General features: G+C 51.8%; 1 protein-coding gene across 1 annotated transcript; it reads left to right on the top strand.

Annotated features, from left to right (window-relative positions):
- Positions 1 to 396: 396 nt before the first annotated feature.
- PHETA1 (PH domain containing endocytic trafficking adaptor 1) lies at positions 397 to 4,669 on the top strand. The gene is made up of 2 exons (XM_054006860.1): positions 397 to 445; positions 3,798 to 4,669. The coding sequence occupies exon 2, from the start codon at positions 3,809 to 3,811 to the stop codon at positions 4,667 to 4,669; it is 861 nt and encodes a 286-aa protein (XP_053862835.1). The 5' UTR covers positions 397 to 445; positions 3,798 to 3,808.
- The last annotated feature ends 12,139 nt before the right edge of the window (positions 4,670 to 16,808 follow it).

Genomic DNA, 16,808 nt, shown 5'->3' with positions numbered 1-16,808 from the left:
GCATGGTCAACCTGGGCTTAGGGCTGGCCCCAGGTCTCCCCGCCTCGCTAAGGGGTCCTTCCCCCGCTGCACAGACCTTCTGACTGGGCTTTGGGGCTTGAGCTGCGTCCACACTGCACAACGACGGGGCTTGGCCCCCAGTCTCCGCAGGACTCAGGGTGCCCGGGACTTGCAGACCGGGATCAGGCACCTTTGCGTGTGGCCGGTAGGGGGTTGGGCTCCCAGCGGGGTGAGTCCAGGTTTCCGAGGCCGTGTAGACACACCCATCCGCGCTCTGCACCCCCCAGGCTGGCTCGGGAGGCGGGTGCGAGGGCCGGGCTGGCTCTTTAAGAGCGGCCGGTGGCCGGGAGCCACAGCCCGCAGAGGAGGAGCCAGCCCCAGCCGGGGAAGGCAGGAGCGGCGCGGAGGGAACAAAGGAGCGGGGCGCAACCAGCGGCGCGCAGAAGTAAGACCGGGGGAGCCGGGGCTGGGGCGCGGGCAGAGCCCGGCGAGGCTGGAGGCGGCAGGGGACAGGCCGGTCTCCGTCCCTGGGGCCGAGCTAGAGCGGGGCTGGAGGCCACGGGGATGGGCCCGCTCCGAGAAGCTGCCTGGCGCAGCCCTGCTGGGCTGGGCTCCGCGGGGTGGGCTTGAGCCCCAGGGTCGTTCTCCTGCCCAGCATCCCCGCTGGCTGCCTTCCTGCAGGAGACACGGCCCCCCTGGCTGGCCTGGAGCGCAGCCCCTTCCCCACTGCAGTGTCTGACTCCAGCACCCCCTAGAGAGCTAACCCACTTTCCGGGGGGGCTGGTGCTAGCTAACTCGCCCCCTGCCTAGCAGGCTCTGGGGGGGGACAGCCCAATTCCCCCACGAGTCCACAGAAAGCAGGGACCCTGGCTGACATGCAGGAAACACCTGCTGAAAGACCCCCTGCAAGGTGCAGTGGGTGCTGCTCTCAGTGTCACTAAAAAACAAAACAAAACTCATACAGCTAAAACCCCCCACACTGAGCGAATGGTCTTCTGCTGTGTTAAAGACTCGAATTGCATTTTCATCCCTTAAGCCAGGCTAGGTGAGCCGGCCTCCTGCTAGCTGTGGAATCAAACAGTCACTTTTTAAATAAGTTAAACAGAAAAAAAAGTCACTTCATGAATGAAATGGCAGAGGTTGTGAAGCTTGCAACATTCCCTGTTATTTCTTACATGGCTTCTACGTGGGATGAGGCTCCAGTGTGATTATAAAAATAACCTTCTGGTAAAGGGAAAAGCTCAATTAATCTTGAACCTTGTTATATGACTTAATAGTGAAATTACTTGCCCATGTCCAAGGGTTTTGTTGTGGTCGTATGTTTAAAAAAATTACTAGATTAGGACTAGAGTTAGACAGCAATGGTCTTTCAGGGAGGAGTGTTGTCTAGTGGTCAGAGCAAAGGCCTGGGACTTGGGACTCCTGGATTCTAGTCCCAGTTCTGAAACCGCCTCACTGTGTTTCCTTGGGGCTGGTCACTAAGCCCCTGGGTGTCAAGTTTGGGTGCCCCATTTGACACAGCTACAATCTGCTTCTTCGGTCTGCTGAGCACCAGTAGCGCCCGTTGCTTTTTAACCGTAGCCGCAGTTGCTCAGGCCCTTGGAGAAGCCAACCTCCAGCTGCTCCCACCTGGGCACCCAAAATTCCTGGGCTGCTTTGGAAAACTTGGGCCTTCATCTTTGTGTGCTGGTTTCCCCAGCTGTAAAATGGTTACTGATAGTTATCAGGCTCAAAGGCTTTGAGTGCCTTGCACTGGAGATGCTGTCACTAGTGTTAAGGAAGCAAAAGCTAGCAGCGGTGTTATATTTATAGATTCCATAGGCTGTGGCTGCTGTGGTGCTGAACAGAAGCTGCATTTCAGAAAAATTGTGGGGGGAAGGGGAAAGTTTTATGTCCGCATACGCAACATTATACAGGATTTTATTTTACCCTGCAAAGGCTGGGTGTGGAGGGAAGTGGAAAAGAGCGTGGAGCATATGGACCTATTAAAAGGCAGGGGCAAACCAAGATCTGGGGGACAAATGCTGCCCTTTCCTCACAGCAAGTGACACGCCTGCTGCTGAGGACAATGACAGCAGCCTGACAGAGCGAAAACCTCTCTTATTGGTGGCTCGGTCGCCAGCAACAGCTGTTGTTAGTAACAAAGGTTGTAAGACCACTTACTTCCTGGATCAGAACCAAGTCACTGTAAAAGAAAGGAAACCACTGGGAAAGGGCTGTCCCAGAGGCGAGTGGCAGGTCTTTGCTGCCCACTCCATGGTGGGGGCTGTTTGGAGTTCCAGTTTAGCCATCCATCGGGGGCCACTGGCATCTTGGCAGCTCTGGTAACCCTTCATCTTTGCATTGCTCTGGCTGCAGTGAAGCGCTTAAGTTTACACTAACCATTAAAGCATGGGCATGTTCCCACTGAAATCAATGCAACCACCCCCATGCTCAGCATGACGCTTCCCGACTCATGGCTGGTCCTTGCACTGCTCCAGCTCTCAAAGCAGGGTAGGTGACCCAGTCAGATGGGGACACGGGTACAGAACACGAGTCGCACATTCCGTTAGTGGTAGAGGTGGGAAAAGAACCTGGGTCGTCTGACTCCCAGTTCTTCCCCCACAGAGGAGGAGCCAGGACAGCTAAACAAGCAGAGCTAGCAAGGCCAACGTCCGCGGCAGCTGTGAATGTGCACGGGCAGCTGCGGGGCTAGATAAGCTGCTAGGGACTAACTTCACCCAGCTTGCAAAACAGCAGCATCGAGGATGCTCTGATTAGCACCGATAGGACTTGAAGCAACGGACTATGGCTGACGGGGAGTAACCAGGGCCGGCAGTGTTTGCAGCACCCTGAGTACTCCTGGTCCCTGCTAATCAGGGCAGCAAGAGACTGGTGCTAGGAACCCAATTAGCAGTGCCGGGCCAGCTGCACACTGCATTGTTCAAGTGCATTTATGGGTGGGAGGGGGAAGTGTACTCTAGGCCTGGCTCTTCAGCCATGCCTGATAAATAGCATTAGATTGGGCATGATCCCAATGAGGGGAGAGGGAAAAGGGCATCAGCTTCACCCAGAAAATTGTTGGTTTTGTAAAAGTCAGCTTTGAACAAAAAGCAGAGCTCAATGGGACTCTTTTAAATTGGAAGTACATCTCTATCCCGATATAACACCAATTCGGATATAACGCGGTAAAGCAGTGCTCCGGGGGGGCAGGGCTGCGGACTGCGGTGGATCAAAGCAAGTTCGATAGAATGCGGTTTCACCTATAACCCGCTAAGATTTTTTGGCTCCCGAGGACAGCGTTCTATCGAGGTAGAGGGGTATGTTTTAAACAGTGGTTCCCCTCCCCCTCTTTGCTCCCCCAAAGGGCCCAAGAACCAGAAAGGAAACGGACAGTAAACAAAGTGAAACTGATCCCATGGGCTCTCCCTGGAAAGACACACAGCCAGGAGTAGAAATAGGGCCAGGTGACCTGGATGGCAAGCCGGGGAGTTGACAGAGAAAGGAGAAGCCCGTTGCAGTGAGTGGGGTCTCTCCCTCAAGCGTAGAAAATCGCTTTCCTTTCTGGTAAGTTAAGGCCTCCATGACTCCATCTCTTCCCAGAGGCATTCTCTCCCTGGGCTCCCCAAGCAGCCAATTCAAGCAGATTGCCCCGGTGCCCCGCTGTTAGGGGTTTGCTACCTGCTGTCCGTTTCCAGTCAGTACCTCACTCTAGCTGTTGGGATGAGACTGCCTGGGCTCCCTGGTCTTTGCTCGTAGCTCAGAGAACCCGGCAGATCCTCACCCCCGATCCCATACGAATCTCTTTCCCCCTCTAGGCCTTGGCGCCATGAAGCTGAACGAGCGTAGCCTGGCATTCTACGCCACCTGCGATTCCCCCGCCGACAACGCCGGCTTCCTCTTCAAGAAAGGCGAGCGGAACACGGCCTACCACCGCCGCTGGTTTGTGCTGAAGGGCAACATGCTCTTCTACTTCGAGGAGCGGGAGAGCCGGGAGCCGGTGGGCGTGATCATCTTGGAGGGCTGCACCGTGGAGCTCTGCGAGGCCGCCGAAGACTTCACCTTCGCCATCAAGTTTGACTGCGCCAAGTCGCGAACCTACGTCCTGGCGGCCGAGAGCCAGGCTGCCATGGAGTCCTGGGTCAAGTCCCTATCGCGCGCCAGCTTCGACTACTTGCGGCTGGTGGTGAAGGAGCTGGAGAAGCAGCTGGAGGAGATGCAGTCGGGCCTGGCTGGCAGCCGAAGCATCCAAAGGAGGTCACCGATTTACCGGAAAACCAAGTCAGCTCTCTGCTTGGACACCATGGCTCCAGCTCTGGAGCTGCCACCTGCCCGGGAGAGACCCCTGGTGCCGCCTTGCGCCCCCCTGAAAGAGAATGGCTGTGCGGTGTGGAATAACGTTCCGTGCATGGACAGCCTGCCAGCTGGGGATGTCCCCGGGGGCCTTGCTGACTCAGGGAGCGTGAGGACGTCTGTGGGGGGCAGCCATGAGGGAAGCGTGAAGCCGCCTCCTCTGCCGCCTCGCAGACGTGCATCGTCGGGCAATACCTGTGGCCCCGGGGCCCTGGTGGCGGACAGCCCGGTGTGCCCAGGCACAGTGTGTTTCTCTAAGCTCCACGACTGGTACGGCAGAGAGATCACAGAGCTGAGGAGAGAGTGGTTGGAGAGCCAGGAGAGCCACAAACTGTGATGGAGGCTCTGGTGGGGGCGGGGACGAGTGCAACGAGATGAGGCCGGGGGGGCTCATTTGGAAACACTAAGCCTGAAGTCGGCCCGGCTGCGAGTGCCGCCTGAGACACGGTCACATGCTGCCGATCTGTCAGCGGGATGGGGAACTCCGGCATGATGCTGGGAACTTTGCCTGCCTGGTGTCACATGCCCGGCTCCAGCAGTAATCCCGTGGGTCGCTGAGTCTTGTCTTTCCATTGCCAGCAGCGTCTTTAATGTGGAAGTGGAGACAGTTGGTTTTGAACTCTGCCCCTGGGTTTAGGTACCTGACCTGCTGCATCCAAGCCTGACCCACCCATTGCTGGCAATGGACTTCACAGCACCTTGGAGACTATGAGCTCTTCTGAGCCAAAGTGGCAGTGTTCAAACCCCTCAGGCCGGTGTCGATCAGGGAAAGTCATTTCCTGCACTAACACGGGGCTCAGGCGCTTGCTGGTCCAGCACCACAGCTCAGGAGGGGCACGCGTGGGGTTCTGAAAGCGTGTGTCGTTGCTTGCAGACCGTCTCTGTAACGGTAGGGTCACCAGATAGCAACTGGGAAAAAACAGGACAGAGGGCGGGAGGTAATAGGCCCAAAAAACGGGACTGTCCCTTTAAAAACGGGACATCTGGTCACCCTATGTAACGGTCTTCCTGCAATTATTCTAGAGTCTGACATCCCGTGAGTTGCTGGAGTCCGAAAATAATGTGCTAGAGCACCCAGGTAGCTAGAATCGCTGCTTCCAGGTGGGATTTCTCGGCCTCTCGGTTTTGGAGACAGCAGCTGCTGAAATCACATCAGTGTGGAAATGGGAGAAGCAAGAAAGTGACCCCAATACTGTGATTTTTAATCAGTTTGATACCTTGGGACCTGTTGCCACTTTCCATGATGCCACCGGAAAGCTGGGACCCCATTTAACATTGGCCTAAATAATTCTTTCCAGCCCTCCTGGTTTTGTGGTACAGGACCTTTCAAAATATGGGCCTGCCTTAATTCCTTTGGCCTATCAGTGCTGTTCTTGGCACTGATCCAGGATGGATTATAGATGGGTAATTCTGAGTTCCTGGTTTGTGCCTAGTTCATTCTTGGCCAGTGGTTTTCAGCCTGTGGTCTGCAGACCCCGGGGAGCCCACAGACTCTGTCTAAGGGGTCCGGGAAAGGTGTCATTACCATAGAACAGTGGTTTTCAACCTGTGGTCCGTGCTGCGGACCCCCTAAGATTTCCAAAAGCGTCTGCATCTCCAGGCAACACTTTTTTAGGGGTCCTCAAATAAAAAAAAGGTTGAAAACCACTTGTCTAGGCCAAAGAGAAGCACAAGCCTTGGTGTGAATTTGTTCTAGGTCTGTTTTGTTCAGGGTTTTAATATTTTTGGTCTGGGCAGAAAGAAGGTCAAACAGTGCCATCGTTCTTTGGTTTTCCAGGTGAAAATCAGCAGAGCCGGATAAAAGCATTTGTTCCTTAAAGAAGGATCATTTTCCTTTTTGAAATGATATCAAGCAACACAGCCAGGAGAGAAGGTGCTTTGCTAGAATCGGAGTTTGTTTTTCCCTTAAGAAAAAGGTCTTCACCTAGCGCTCCTGTTCTGGCAGCGGTCGCTCTGGGCCTGGGGGCTGACCCAGCTTCGACCGCTGCTCCTGCAGCGCTAGCGGCTCACCCAGCATTGGCCGTGCTCTGGGGGCTCACCCAGCCCCGGTCTGTGGCCCGGCCACTGCTCCGGTGGCCCCTGACCTGAAGCTGCTGCTGCTCCTGGAGTGGGGGCTGACTGCTGCTCCAGCCCCGCCGCTGTGGCGAGCTGAACCCAACGATGTCCCAGAGATTCCCTTGAAGTCATGGAATCCGTGACCGAATCAGATCCTTAGTGATTGCTGGACATCCTGCCCCGAGAGTGGCATGGGAAGCCTTCCGGGAAGTGAGTTATTTTCAGGCATAAATGGCTGCAGCACCAGGGCTTTGGTTTGGAGCACAACCACACTGCTTGGGCAGAGTGTGGCTTGCTCTGTTTTTTACATAGCTGACCGTGTAAAGCAGACGTCCTTTCTCCCAGGGGGGTCCTAGTCCAGGACTCGGATTCCTAGGCACTACGGCAATAGAATGAGCATTAATAAGAAGTGTCTGGTTGTCTGAAGGGGTTGTAGCAATGAACACTGCAGGGCTATGTTGAGGGAAGCGCAACACGAATTTCAATGTAAATCTTCACCTTTTCCAAGCTAATTTCAAAGCAGCTTCTGTAATTTATAGAGGAAATGCTCAGCAGCTCAGTGATTCAGTACCCAGAAAGGCACTTGCTCATGGATATAAATTTAGCTTGCAAAGAACTGAAAAATCCGGTGCATTTTAGCACAGTGAGGAACTGAAGGCTTCTGATGTTTCCTTTTTTTAATGTTTCTTTTATTGCTGAAATATCTTGAGTTTGGACATTTTTAATGTTTACTCTCTCCTGTCAGTTACATTGTGGGACACCGTCTCCATTGAAGAGATGCATATATTATTGCAGTTCCTGGCTTGTTGAGTGATGTCCGGTTCTTGGGAATATTTCATACTTCTAAGACGGCCTAAATAGAAAATGACCTCCCTGAGCATAAGTTCTGAGGTCATTTCTGTGCACCTTGTTTTTTGTTCCTTGTATGTACTGTATAACATGCCGCAGACTCACTGCTGGGTGTGTGTGTGTGTGTGTGTGTGTGTGTGTGTTTTATTTATTTGTAATACTGAAAAGTTGTTTATAAGATTTCTTTAAAAAATATTTTTTTTCCCCCTCTCCAGCTTGTCATGTGGGTGCATTTTAAATCTGTTCTCCCAGGGAAGGAATGCTAGCATTTGTATGCTTGTCTTACCAATGGAACATGCCCCTACAGTACTTAACACCGAGTTCTCCTGGGCACAGAATCGACCCTCGTGAGGAATTCATTGACAGTCCCAGCAAGCAACACTGGCTGAGCTCTGCTTTTCACCTCACCATCTTTGACCGCAGTTAGGTGGCGAGTGCAATGGAAAATACCTTATTCCCGGGGAGGGAAGCCAGGCTGACCTTGGAATAGGTCAGAAAAATCAACCCTGGTTGTGTCAGTCTCTGCTGACAACTCAGACTACTCCAGCATACAAACTGCTTTGTGGGAAATCTGCCTCTTCCTAATGTTCTCAGTTTCCAGGGACATTAAAAATAGAAGAAAGGAGCCAGACTCTTGCACTAGATAAATGGGGTTTCTTAGGACTTGACAATTGCATCTGGACAGCAAATCACCATTAACTTTACACAGCAGGAGTGAAATTCTTTCACAGTTACCTGGAGCAACCTGCTAGAACTGCCGAAGAGCTTAACTGATCATTTTGCAATCTACCGTGGTTGGCATTGTTTGTACAGCCTCTGCTCATTAGGAGCCCTTAAACTCACGAACGCCAGGGAAGGCAGCGGAGTTACCCCCAGGATGAACTTGGCCCTGTGGATGCACATAGTGTAGCGTAAGAGGTGAGCTCGCCTTTACTCTGGGCAAGGGTTTAAGGAAGACATGATCGTTCCAGCATTACAGCCCAGCTCGGTTGCCAAAGGCTTCTGCATACTGGAAAATACTGCATGGAATCGAACTCCTATGACGCTTGACTGCCTTGGCGTAACGACCGAGGGCAGGAAATGAAAATTCAGTGGTGGTTTTTTTTTTTTTTTTTTCCCACTGCACGGGGAGAAAATACCTGGCTAGGCAGAAACAGCTGAGTGCTACAGGCATCAAAACCTCTGACCGTGTTAAGCTGTCAGTTGTCTTTAAGGGGAAGTGTCCCTGAAACACGAGGGGGGGAGGAGGGGGAATTCTCTTGCGTATTGAACAGGAACACGTTAGACAGAGAATGATACCATCAGCAAGACATCGAATGATTCATGTGCTGTGTCAAAGCTGTGTGTGTGTGTGACTCTTATTTATCTTACACACATTTTATAAACACTAAGGCTACGTTTACACTACCCGCCTGAATCGGCGGGTAGAAATCGAGCTCTTGGGGATCGATTTATCGCGTCCCATTGGGACGCGACAATCGATCCCCGAATCGACGCTCTTACTCCACCAGCGGAGGTGGGAGTAAGTGCCGTCGATGGGGAGCCGCAGAGGTCGATTTTGCCACCGTCCCTACAGCGGGGTAAGTCGGCTGCGATATGTCGAATTCAGCTACGCTAGTGAAGACCTGCCCTGAGACAACCCAGCCATGGTTTAGTGGATTATCTCCTCCTTATTCTCCAGCTGGATTGTGTGGCATTTTATGTATATAGATGTAGGCCTTGCCTTTCCATTTTATGTTTCAGGTTATTGTACCTTAATTTTAATTTATGGGTATCTTTATTTATGTTAAGGTCTGACTGTCAAAGAATGTGTGTTTTTATTCCAAAGGGCGAACTGTTTTGTAACTTGCAAAGTGTAACATTTTTGCAAAGAAATGTCATTAAAATTTGGCTGGCATTAATTTTCTTTCAGAAGGGACGTGTGCATGTTCCCTCTCTCAGAATGTATTTGCTTCCTTACTCAAAGCAAAGTTATTTTAGAAATGCTGCTTGGGTGAGTTTTCTACATGTAGTTCAAGGTTTGCCTTGTTAGTCTAAACACCCTCAATGTTTTAATTCCAAATCCTGGTCCCACTTGAGTCAATGGAAGTTTTGATATTGATTTTAGTTATACTAAAGTTTAACCCCTAGCAATCTTACACAACAGGTCCTGAGAACACTGTACCATATGTCACCCATGCTGGCAGGATGTGGGACTGTGTACCCCCTCACAGAACAGGACAAGAGTTTACTACTGCTAGCGGGTAATGGAATTACTGCCTTAGCTCAAGTGGTGGAGGCACATGCTTTTAATAGTGAAAGTCTCAGGATCAAACCTGCTGACAGTGTGGGAGCTGTTCTGCTTACTTAAATACTATCAGATAGACTTAATCTGACCTAGGTCAAAGGTCCATTTATCATGCTGTGCCTAGGAGGAAGCAAATTCAAGTAGAATGTGATGGGGGAGGGAGAGTTTATACCTAATGGAATAATTAAAGAATCCTTCAAGGTTACAGTTTGAAATCCACTCCTTACAGCCTGGAAACGACTGTGAGATCCAAATGCTAGAGCAGTACAAGGCACCAAGGGTTTGTTTTCCATTTGCTAATTGTGGATTTCCCAGTACTAAAATACCAAAGATGAACTGATCCCAAATTGCTTCCAGCCCTTGCTCTATAAACGACCTGTCATCTCTCGGTAGAGGCTCTCTCACGTCTATGATGAAGGATGAATATTTTATTTTTTTTTAAACTAAAATAATGGAAAAGTGCAAGTCAGACCAAAATTCATACTTTTTTGCAAGATATGAATGACAACATAGAGCTGAGAAGATCATAAACAATCTCCAAACGGGAGATTTTTGTGTGTGAGAAAGTGTAGGAAGTGGAACTATTCATAGAGATTTTGCATGTAGTACTTGCACATATAAAATCATTCCAAGAATTGCCAGCGTGGGCACCAGCAGAAGGGTCATCTGAGGGAAGACGGAGTGTCTGCAAACACGCTGCCGAGTTTATTTTTCTTCAGTCGTCCAAGACTAAATCAGATATTTCCATGAGGCCCTTTCTTCATCCAGGATTGTGCAAATCACTAGCCCTCAGGGAACATACCCTATAACTTTACAGTCTCAGAAGTCAAGTCATTTAAAAAAAAAAATGCCCACACCAAGCCAGCTTCCAAGCCCCTTCCGCCGTGGAGAAAACTGATTATCCCTCAGGCTGTAGCATGGAAGCCCTAGTTGTACACCTTCCGAGCCCCTAGATCTGAGCAACAGCCCCCCCTTCGCAAAGCCAGTGCCAGAAACCCGGTGCATGACTGATGCCTGCAAAGTGCAATAGTCAGACAAGATGCTGCTCCCACTGATGGGCCGGGCAAGGCGCTCATTGACTTGAGCAGTACTGATCTAGCACCTGCTGCTGAGACCTGTCAGCACTTGTCTGTCTCCTTGGAGTCCATGGGAATGGAAGGGGCTCAGTGCCTCTCCAAACCAGCGGCTCCGGCTCAGGCCCACTGTTAGAAAACATAACTGACCTTGGCACAGTGTCTAGCACACAAGTGTTACAGTAGCTATCTGTGCAAATATAGGTGTGAGTGATGTAGCTTAACTATGGTGATGAGGGGGATACAAAGGGTGCATGTGAGGAGGAGAACAGACATACAAGTGGAAATACTGCAGTTCAGAGGCCGTTCAGAGATAGGGTACCCTCCAGGGCCAGCTCCAACTCCTGTTGGTCAGCCCCCTAGATCAGTAGCAGCTGCCGATAGCAAAGGATGGGGATGAAGGTTACAAAGGCCACATGCCAGGGAATACTGAATGAGCTTTGAGCGGCTCAGAGGGCTGCATCATGCGGTCGGTTTAAAGGCAGAGGAAATTGATGCCAACGGGCACCTGAGCTTGTGAACGGCCAGATGGCGCTAGCCCTAAAGGGTGGGCGGGAGCTCAGAAGGGAGGGAAAAGCAAATGTGGATTTGATGACGGGCAGGGAGACGGGATGGGCTGGATCTCCTGTTCCCTGGACAATGAAGTTGGATCAACAGGAGGCTAGCAGGCCAGGACCAGCGTGACTCTTCTCCATCAAGGGCACTTCAATCAACTCGAGCACTGGCCATAAACTCGCCTGAGGCTGTGGGGGAACGTGAATCCAAACCAGCCCAACGCCCCCACAATGAAAGAACTCTTTACTAAAACATTTAAGATGGAAACTCAAAGCTAGTTGCCAGCATCTCTTTAAAACAGCTGTTTGCCACAATCAGAAGTCGCCACTTGCAATAACAGGGCTCCCGTGAGTCACTCCAGGGTCTTTCTATTCTTCTCAGAGAATTATTTTGCTGGGGCTATAATTAGGGTCCTACCACATTCACAGCTATGAAAAACGGACCATGAAAACTGGTCTCCCCCTTTAAATGTGGTCTTGTGGGTGCTTTTACCCTATACTACACCAATTTCATGGGGAGACCAGTGTTTCTCAAACTGGGGGTCCTGACCAAAAAGGACTTTGCGGTGGTGGGTGTCACAGTATTGCCCCCCTTACTTCTGCACTGCCTTTAGTGCTGAGTGGCTGGAGAGCAGCAGCTGTTGGGTGGGCGCCCAGCTCTGAAGGCAGCACCGCCGCCGCCAGCAGCAGTGCAGAAGAGCAGCAGAACCGCAGCCCCCCACCCCCTACAATAACCTTGTGACCCCCACAACTCCTTTTTGGGTCAGGACACCTACACTTACACCACCGTGAAATTTCAAATTTAAATAGCTGAAATCATGAAATTTACGATTTTTAAAACCCTACGACTGTGAAATTGACCGTGAATTTGGTAGGGCCCTAGCTATAATATACTGGGTTAACCTTTAGCTATGGCATGTGCCATGGGGGTCCCGACCCAACAGCTGGGGCTGGATTTTCAGGAGCACTGAGATCCTACAGCAACCCCTGGAGTTACTCCAGTTTTACACCTGGAGCGTGTCAAAATTTTTCAAAACCACTTTTTTCCCCCCAAAATTTCAACATTTCATGAAAAATGGCTGCAGCTTTCCAACCTGAGGGGCCAGAGCATCTCAAATATTCACAATTGCAACAATTTTTTGAAAAGCATTTCCAAAAATGTTCATTGCCTTCCCCCTCCCCCCCCTGCATTTTTCAGCCAGATTCATTTTATGTCTGTCTAGCTCAGCTCAGAATCAGACCCCTTATGTAACACCACTTTACTGGGTGCAAAATAGGGAAGTAGTTTCAAAGCTATTGTCTATAGACAGGACTAATCTACGCTCCATTGAAGTCAACAACTTCCAGAGACTGTTGGTTTTGGATGAGGACCCAGAACAGCGCTCAAAACTCTCTTTTGTGGCAATGCATTGTAGTGTTCAAAAAAAATTAGTCGTCACCTCTTTGCCCTAAACCAGGACATTGGGCTAAATTTCTTGCAACTCCATTTTCCTGGCATCTGGGGTGCCTTGTTCTATCTGCCCTTCCCAGCACTGAGCCGCAGCCCTGCAATCAGAAGGGGACTATGCATCATGGCCAGTTCATTTCCTCTGGTGTTTCTAACCTCTATTTCCACCATGCATAGCACTAGCCCATGGGGCAAGGCCCACTTTGAAAGCTGGACAGGCTCCCGGCGCTAATCTGGTGAGCACCAGGGGCATTTTGTCCCATTTGCAGTTTGTTCTGAGCCCTTTTGACGTAGCTGTTAGCACCTAACAAAATAAAAACAGCACGTCGACAGTTAGTAGAAGCAAACAGCCGCCCTGTGGCTGCCATGTCACTCCCCCAGAGACAAGATTTGGGTGCAGGATTTTTAAAATCACCTAGGAGAGTGAGGTGCCCAACTCCCATTGAGTTTCATTCCTAGCCTTAAAATATACACCAAGCTTTATGATGTGCTTCCCCACCTGCTTTTCCTTCAGCTTATGCCCTGACCTTGCAATTGCCTTTGGTTCAGTGGGGCACACGGGACAGCCAATAGCAGGAGAGGGATCTTTAGGGCAGAGATCATGGAGGCTGGTGGATTCGATCGCCAGTCTGGGGAAAGCAACTGGCCACGCTTTGGTCAGTTCATAGCCTTTACTTCTGGGCCCGGTTTAGTCTCCAATACAAAAGAAAGGAAACAAGGCAAAGGGGATGGATCACCTGATGATTCCCTGTTCTGTTCATTCCCTCTGGGGCCCCTGGTATTGGCCACTGTCAGAAGACAGGACACTGGGCTAGGTGGACCTTTGAGCTGACCCAGTCTGGATGTTCTTATGTTCACATCATCAAGTAATATCAAGTGCTCCACCTAGCCCATGGGGCCCTGAGGCCTCCATCAGTTTACTGGGCAGGTAATTTCCCAGTCTGGAGTGTCCACAAGGCCTGCTTGCTCTCTTCCAGTCCTCATCACAGCCCCTGGAGAGCATCCTTCAGCCCTCTCTTGGGCCCAGGCTCAAGTTGCTGGGGTCCTTGTTTATATCTCCTAGCTAGCTTAGCTCCACTCACTTGATGCTATGCAGCTGGGACAGGCGATTCCCAGCACCTGCCTGCTGGGCTCCTCTTCAGAACGGGGCTGGCTGCTTTCCCGCCCTTCCAGGGGGCAGCCCGCCCCGTTCCAGAGCATCTTCCATTGTGCAGTTGTAAAGCATCTAGCAGCCAATCCGCAACTGGGCCTCCGGGGGCGACCTGTAACTGACAGGGCAATCGCCTTGAAAGCCCTGGTCCTATGAAGGTTATGGATGATTGTGGGAGCCGGCAGCCTGAAGCCAGGTGCTGTTGGTGGCCCACGAAGGGGGAAATGCAGCTGCAGTGGCCTTGGCGCTGTGCCTGAGAGGGTGGCAGCGCGTGTGGGAGTTATGCCAGCGTGAACAGCAGGCGGGTAAGGCCCAGAGGCGAGCGGTGAGCCAGAGCAGAAAGGCCGCTCCATGCTGAGGGGCAGACGCAGGTGGGGCTGACTCGCTGCAGGGAGGCGGGAAAGAAGCGGACCTAGGCTGCAGCCGTGCTCCAGGGAGCTTGAATGTACCGCTGCAACAGGAATTGCTTTGTCTCTCAGACGGCGGCGCTAGAGATGCTGCTCACTCTTCCTCCAGGGCTGTGCGTCTCCCGCTACCTCCCCGCTGCGGTCTCCTGGGCGGCCAGTGTTCGTTTCCGGGTATGCGGGGGGCAGGGGGAGAATGGGGAACGAATGACCAAAGCCCCACACCAGGGAACGGCTACGCCTGCTAACCCAAAGCCTCTGCACCTCGCTTCGTCGCTTCCTTTGGGCCTCCGGCGCGCATAGCGTGAGCATGGCTGGGATTTGGCTTTGCCTGGCCCGGCCCTGCCGGCTGGCCAGCAGCTGGAACATCCCGGGGCAAAACAAAGCGTGGACGTTGAAGTATAAAGATCCCCTTTGGATTCTGAATGCTGCTTTGGGTTATACGTGGGGCTCACAGCGCACCACCCAGCTGGCCCCAAAGCAGTGTGGGCCTCGCTCAGCCCTGGGTGTCCCTGCTAACTCCTAACTCATTGCATTTGACCTCTCCTACAGGTGTAATGGCAGATTCAGCTTCCGGCAGCCTGTCTGGGGCCCAGGCTCACAAGTCTCTTCCCTAATATTGAATTGTCCAGCTCCCAACATGGGGCCTGGCCCTTGTCTCAAAGTCCTTTCTGCATCAACCAGCCTCTCCTTGCCTCCGCTATCCACTGCAGGAGCATCACTGGTAATTAGCTGCCTCATAAAAGAGGGAACAGGCTGGCCCCGGCATGGCTGCATTAAAATAAAAAGGGCAGGGAGACAGTCTTGCAAATATTGATCTGCTGGGCTCAGCGCTGGGCGTGAGCCTGCGACTACTCACCCGCCACGGCAGGACGGTCCCTTGCCAAGGAGAAGGGGGAATGACTTCAACAGAATCAGAGCTGGGCCAAACCAAAATCCTGGATCCAGACCACTGAAACTTGATGGCTATAAAAGCCCAGAGCAAAACCGTGCCTGGATCCACACACTTCAGAGGTTTGGAGCTGGGCTTTGCTTAGCTCGAAGTGCAAGAAATTTTTCAATAACTCGGCCGCACCCTGGTACCATGCCCAGCCCCAGTCTCACTCATAGTGGTAACGTCCCTATTGCTTTACCCATGACCACGCTGGGGTAGACGGGAGACAGGCCCCAGCTCGGAATGGGCACTGAGAAGGGGAGGAAGAAGAATTATGTCAATCCATCCAGCTTGCACTATAAGCAAACCTAGCCCCGATTTCAGACGTGGATTTAGTGTTGCTTTTCCCGCAACCCCCTCCCCCGAGTGATGCTGTAATGCTGTTCACTGCTACCCCCAAATCTGTTTTGATTGTGTAGCTACACGTTTGTCCAGCAAGAAAGGACCAGCCTATATTTTGTGGCGAGCGCTGCTTCAGTCTGAGGATCTCATGTTGCCAACACAAATTGTTGCAACAACCCAGTGAGACGATTTATCACTCCTAGGGAAACTGAGGCACACAGGGGTGACGTGACTTTCCCAATGTCACTCAGGTCGCATGGAGCAAAGCCAGTAACTGAGCCTAGGTCTCCTGGCTACCTTACAGGCCTTTCAATATTTATCTTGCTTTGCTAGATAGATGCTGCTTTATTTCTTTTTTTTAAACAAAGTGCTACAGCAGAACCAGCTCAGATCTACTGTCTAACACCACAGCCGGAGTGTAGGGAACCCTCCCTCCCCTCTGGCATCCGAAGGGTTAACTTGGTAACATTCAATTGTCCACAAAGACAGAAAAGCGGTTGCCATGGCAGCAGGGTGAGCTTTCTTGAGAAGTTGCAGATATTCATTAAAAATAAATCCTCCCCACCACGTTAGCAGCCGAACGCGCTCAAACAGCTCCACAACATATGGATTTATTAATTCATCAAAGGCAACACCCTGTCTCCTGTCGGAAGCTACAAAACAGTCGAGCGATATGAATCTGTGTAAGGTCAGCCGGCTCCTTAAAGAAACAAAGAGCCCGCAATGAAAACCAACGCTCCTTAATCCTCCGCTAAGATGCAAAGCGTTAGTCGAAGCTGAAGGCGGCCTGCCTTGGTTAGGGGCACGTTTAACACCCCAGAGACTTACCCGCAGTGGAAGCGCAGCGTGAACCGCTTGCAGAAAGACGGGGCGTTGGTAGAGACGGCCCCTGGGCTCTGGATTTGGGGCGGGTTGGCTGCTGGGGCTTGGTTTGTGCCATGGTAAGCTAGGGGCTGGTTGCAGAATTCAAACTCAGCTCCACAGTTGGATTTTGAACGCTGCTCCGGGTCCGGGGCTGTTTGGAGCGAGGGGTTTGGTTCAGCCCATCCCTAGCACAGCACTGGGGGAGGACTGCGCAGTATGGATCTGAGTTGACTCTGGGAACGCGGTCCCTGGAAGGGCAGGGGTGGCTGTAGCATACCCGCGCTAGTTTTGATCTGGCTAGCGCACACACCAGCAGCAGCGAACATGTGGTAACACGGGCGTCAGCGCAGGCTAGCTGCCCGCGTACAGGCAGCCTGGGTCTATACGTGGCTTGTTAGCCCATGGCGCCAGGCCTTCATCACTAGCCTTAGCTGCACTAGCTAGATTAAAGCGAGCACGGGTCTGCCCAGACATCCTGCTCACACCTTCATTTGCAGCGTAGACGTACCTGTCAGAG

This window comes from Malaclemys terrapin, chromosome 16, assembly GCF_027887155.1.
Source record: "Malaclemys terrapin pileata isolate rMalTer1 chromosome 16, rMalTer1.hap1, whole genome shotgun sequence".
In the NCBI taxonomy this organism is placed as follows: Eukaryota; Metazoa; Chordata; order Testudines; family Emydidae; genus Malaclemys; species Malaclemys terrapin.
The sequence above is the reverse complement of the archived record's forward strand: the minus strand, read 5'-3'. Positions and strand labels throughout refer to the sequence as shown.